This window comes from Ixodes scapularis, unplaced genomic scaffold (genome assembly GCF_016920785.2).
Source record: "Ixodes scapularis isolate PalLabHiFi unplaced genomic scaffold, ASM1692078v2 PGA_scaffold7__128_contigs__length_106722199, whole genome shotgun sequence".
Lineage (NCBI taxonomy): Eukaryota > Metazoa > Arthropoda > Arachnida > Ixodida > Ixodidae > Ixodes > Ixodes scapularis.
Window position 1 is genome coordinate 60209324 of NW_024609882.1, and position 5567 is coordinate 60214890.

The 5567-nt window shown below is 43.6% G+C and overlaps 1 protein-coding gene across 1 annotated transcript; it reads right to left on the reverse strand.

Moving 5' to 3' along the window:
* Positions 1 to 1947: 1947 nt before the first annotated feature.
* Positions 1948 to 4111, reverse strand: LOC121047748 (mitochondrial fission 1 protein-like). Its single transcript, XM_040503232.1, has 2 exons — positions 3923 to 4111; positions 1948 to 2232 (listed from the first exon to the last, which is right to left on the reverse strand). The coding sequence occupies exons 1-2, from the start codon at positions 4109 to 4111 to the stop codon at positions 1948 to 1950; spliced, it is 474 nt and encodes a 157-aa protein (XP_040359166.1).
* Positions 4112 to 5567: the final 1456 nt, after the last annotated feature.

Here is a 5567-nt window from a genome sequence, read left to right on the forward strand (position 1 = left end):
AAAAGTAGGAAAATCGTTTGACAACCATTTTAAGATATATATAGGTGCGTTTTAGATCGCATATTGTTATCTTATACGGACGTACACTTTTTCAACGCCAAAAGGGACAACCGAACCTTAAAGGAGCCATGAAACGAATTTTGGGCTGGGATGAATGATTTTAAATTTGGGACTTTAGTAATCGCATATCGTTTAATTGGCCAAAAGAAAGAGGGTAGAAAGTCAAAAGCCAGCTTTTCGGAACGAACATTTGAAAACATAGCGGACTATTTTCTACCTTCTTTCCTTCGAAAGCTCTCGGCATTTTCACTATGATACATCCGCGGTTCCTAAGCGCGTCAGCGGTGCCAACATGACGTCAGCCGAGCCCAGCTCACGCATTGGACACGAGAACTGCGTCACTCGGACGTATGCGCTCGTCAACAATCAATCCGCAGACGAATATTTGGATTCGCGCTCGTGGCCAATGAGTGCCCTGACGGAACTTATCGTCACTGGGGAACGTTAAGTTCTATGGTGGTGCATAAAAAGCACGGTGGAAGCTAGGAGTCATCGCACCGGTGCCGAGGAATGTCACGACGACGTGATTTCACAACTTGCATTTGAGTTGAGGATTAAAGCTAAGAAGGAAGAAGTAGGAAAATTGTTTCATCACCCCTTTAACCATGATGTTTATACCATGAGATATATATATAGGTGCGCTTTGGATCCCATATTGTTATATTATAAGGACGTACACTTTATAAACGCCAAAGAGGACAACCAAACCCTAACCACGATGTTTATACCCTGAGACTGGGAAGGAAACCTGAAGATACAATAGACGGGAGAGAAGAAATGTGACAGACAAGCGTCTAAAAACTTAAGACGCTTGTCTCTCACCTTTCTTCTGTACCTTCTAATATATCTTCAAGTTTTCCTACCAGTCTGAGGGGTTGAACATCACTAATAATACGCACCAGTGCGCCTGCACGTTGATAATTTTTTAACCAAATCATCTAAGGACCGCTTCGCTCGGCGCATGAACAATGCACACTTTTTCTTGAGGCGAAAACGAGTATAGAAGCCTGAACCTAGTAAGCCGCGTCTTGCGCTGCTTAAAGGGGTGCTCTGACGTTTTCTTTGTGGTCCCGATTTCTTTGAAATTTTCTAAACACACCAACACACATCACTGAAATAGTGTCGCAAATATTAGAATAATATATGTTTTTTTTTCGCTAAGTTATTGAATTCCAAATATTGGTCCTCATCGTGTTTTCCAAATTGAAAGTCTCGACTGGCAACCACGAAAAAGTGACCCCAGCGGCCGGCAAGGGTTGAGGCTTTGAACTGTAGGATTTGTTCTCAACTGATTGCAAGCAGTTTCATGGTGTAAAATGAATGCTTTGGAAGCTCGCTCTAGCACCCCCGCAGCATCACAAAGCAAATGCTTAACATAGTTACATTTTTAGACTGCTAGTTTGACTGGCGAGCTTGCCTTCTACTGACGTCACCGTACTGGAAAGCCTGGGTAAATTTCAATGTTGGTTTTGGCATGATTTTCATTTGACGATTTTACTATACCTATTCCGAATTTCGCGACACTAAATAGTATACTCGAAAGGATAAAGGCCGAGGACCCGGAAAACATTGTTAATCGGGTAAGCTAAAAATAACGCCGAAATACCCTTTGAAGATGTCAGTGATAATACCCACCAACACCATGCAGATGGGAATAAACAAGGTAAGACGTTCGTACCGAACTGATGAAGCGATTGCCGACTCCCGAAAAACTAGTTTTAATGATCTTAATTCTTATACATGGGCAGAAGGCGGCATGAATTTACTTGAATTTGCACTTTGGAGGTGTATAAGCGATGACAGCCTGTTGTTGAGCACCCATTGATGTCATCTTGCGAAGAGTAACAAAGCTGAGAAGAGTGCTGAAGATTCTTGTCCCGTAAACCGTTAACGGCGATGCCTGGTGAGCACCACGGATATAAGAACTCCCATTATAACTACCGCTCCTCCGACAACGGACATTTGAAAGAGGTATTCCTTGATGATCTTGCGGTTCATGCGAGCCTGAAGCTCGAGTCCCTGACGGTCGTTGGGTTCTTTATTGAGCAGCATCTTCGTGAACTGGAGGGCCGTGTTGTGGTTTCCCAACTTGGCGTGTCCAATAGCGGTCAAGAAGCAACAGTTGGTTGCCTTGTAATCGAACTGAAGAAGCTGTTCCATCAGCACGATTCCCTGTGGTGAGAAAGGAGAAAGACAAATGGTGGTCTGGCATCTGGAATTTATAGTTTGTGTTTTCTGCCTTTTCGAAGCTGTTTGTTTGGCTATTTACAAAGAAGCGCTCATGGCGTTATAAAGAAGTTTTGGCAGATCGACTCTGGGAAAACTGGCATGACGAGGACTGGTAAGTCGGCATTGAGCGTGTGTTGGCGATGACGTTTTAGCGGAAGATGCTATTCACTTTTGAAATGTCATGAAGATCTGTACAAAATGGTTATTTGAAATGTTGCTCCAGGTTAAAACTCCAGGTTACAATGGTCATGTTACGATGTCTAACTGGTTTCAACTCCGATGTAGGGAGAGGAAAACAATGGCGTTACGAGTTTTTTTAGTGACGTTACTTGTGACTTCAAAGTAGCAGTTAGAGCACCTTGCTTGCACCCCTTATTGCACGGCCATTTTTTTTTTGTGATAAAACTATATGCCAAGATGGCGCTGGCGCCTACTTACCGTGAGTGTCACGTGCAAGCAGACTTGTACGTAACGCGTTACAAGTAATTGATTACTTGTAATCAATTACAGTTAAGTGTAATTTTGTAACGCTTCAATTACATTTGTCAAGCTGTAACGCTCGGAGTAATTCAATTACTTTTTTTCTGTAATCAATTACAAAATCAATTACACAATTACCAATTACATTTTTCATTCCACAATTTTTTTTTCTCACAAAAATCAACATAGTCACTCAGCCATGGAGCAAAAATGATTGACATTTTTTTAACATCTAAAAAAAATAAAACTAGGATTAGTCGGCAAATCCTTTTTTCTTTTGCGCCACGCTCTCCTACAAGCGCGCCACCAGCCTTGGCTGGGGAGTTCCGGATCTCGTTGCAGATTGCTGATAAAGTCGACGGGAAGCGGGAACTCGCTATTGACTTTTTAGTGGGCTTGGTTCCTTAGGTCGACGCGTCAGCTACACGACAAGGTCCGGGTCTGAAAACAAAAAAAGGGAACAATAACCAAACAAAATTGTGTACGCAATATTTTACTGTGTATTTGTGTATTTCTGTCATCGCAATAAGAAGTAACGTGAAAGTAACTTGAAAAGTAATCAATTACTTTGCAGTAATTGTTCAATTACTTCTGGGAGGCAGTAATCAGTAACGGTAATCGGTTACTTTTTTGACTGTAGTAATTGTAATTGTAATCAGTTACTTTTTTTCAGTAACGTGTACAAGTCTGCGTGCAAGCGCCACTGTTACACCCTCCCTTCAACATAGTTGGCTGCCCTATGCTCATTGTTGACTGTAGTAACTTCGGCTATTTTTTGACGTCTGCATTACCGGACGGACTGTGAGAACTACGTCTGTCAGAAGCCTTTTTTGCAGGCTCCTAGCAAAAAAAAAGGTATTCAGAGGATAAAACAAACCCGATTGTCAACTAAGGGCTCAAGGAATAAACGCACCTCGGTCCGAGTTTTGAGATTATAGGCGTGATGGCGATAGAATATATGCGTACTAGGTAAGACAGAAATTATGCGTTGTTTTAAGTGTCTCGTAAAATCGCCTTTGTTAGACGTCTGATTTCCGTTATGGCTTACTTCGTGCAATACAAGTTTATTTTAGATTTTCTACTTGAAACATCCGCTTTTAACATCTAATTTCGTCCCAATTTGCGATGTCAAATGACGCTGACCTGGACTTACCTTGATAATGTCGGCCGGAAGGTGACTTAAGATCAGACATCGACCGTAGTCGTACTGGACGGCCGGTACCACGTGACCGTGCTGCAGATGGTTGTTATAGCGCTGCTCAAAGCGAGTCAGTTCCCTCGCGTCCACGTACGTTTTCAGCAAGTGCTCGCTGGTAATTTCGGGTTTGGAACATGACGGCATCGTAGCTACATCGGTGTTCTCGCTGCCATACGTGTTATTACTGGAAATGAAAGGACTTCATTCTTTCCCGTGTTTGGTGTCGTCGTCTTCGAATTCTTGGGCCCTGCAGAAATTTTTCAATCCACGTGCAACGAGCTGCCGTTGGTCTGGTTGCATCTTAAGTACGCGTCTGTACGCCCTGGTTAAAGGGTAACTCCGGACGAAAGTCGAACCAAAGTAAATTACTGATATCAATTTGCCGAGACTTAATAAGAGCAATAATGCGAAACCACGGTCTACTCAAAAACCAACATTAAAAATGCTATACCAGCTTCTCAGCGGGTATTCAGCGGGGTGGCTGTTTTTTAGGCAACCATGTGCACCGATGTCATGTTTGTACTATACGAGGTCACTTGTTCTTGCTGTCTTTTTTATCGTCTTGGTTTTCTGGTACATTTTCAGCCGTCCCAGTGGGCGATTTGCGGTTGTTGCGTTATGTTTTAGCGGCCGTAGTTTGTAAATGCTCCTTATCTATGGCGCACGACGATTATTGACTTCCTTCTCGCTCAAGCGCGTCGTGGTGCCGAAGGTGGCATTCACTGGCGGCCATATTTTGTTCGTTCCGGCTTAGCGCGAGCTTACAATTAGCTTGGACAACGCTTCTGCAGCATGCATTGCACACCACCAAAATTGCAGTTCTTTTCAGAAGATATGTAGTGGCTCCTCCTGAGCTAGTGACATTAAAGGGATACTGAACCAAGGAATTTAGTGTCCATAATAAGTGGCGCACGTTCTTTCCACAAGCCAGCAGCCGCCGCTGTGCGCGAGCACACGCAACAAAAATGACGTAAAAGACCTCCATTCGCGGTTAAAATGAGAGTGAAATGTATGGGCTTCGGGCCAAAGGAGAATAAAGACAAATTTTTCATCTACACAGTGGTGTCTGGTGTAAAAGGTAAGCGATTAATTGGTCTAAAAAGCACGTAGCTTTCACTTGTAGAGATGAAAAGCCTGCTTTATTCTCTTTTGGCCCGAAGCCCATGCATTTCACTGTCCTCTTAAGCGCGAATGGAGGTCTTCGACGTCATTTTCGTCGCATGTGCTCGCACACACCGGCGGCTGCTGGCTCGTGGAAAGAACGGGCGCCACTTATTATGGAACCTAAATTCCTTGGTTCAGTATCCCTTTAAATAAGCTCATTTAGTGGCTCTATCCTGAGCCTGCTCTGAGCCTGCGTTCGTGGTTGCGAACTCGTGTTCCCAACTATATGAATGTGTGTTCATATTTGCTATAGATATTTGATTTCTACGAAGCAAACCAGTAGAACAGCAGTAGCACATAACCTGACCGATCGGAGCTGCTCTTGCGACTACACTCCGTTTCACACTGGTTTCATCCATGGTTTCGTCCATGGTTTCATCCATGGTTTCGTTTGCGCGAGAGCGCGTGCAAATGATCTGCGAGATCAAGCCCCGAG

Coding starts and splice junctions, on each gene's coding strand:
- LOC121047748 (XM_040503232.1), bottom strand. CDS start 4,111: ATGCCGTCATGTTCCAAACCCGAAATTACCAGCGAGCACTTGCTGAAA. Junction 2,233..3,922: donor TTCCGGCCGACATTATCAAG/GTAAGTCCAGGT, acceptor TTCTCACCACAG/GGAATCGTGCTGATGGAACA.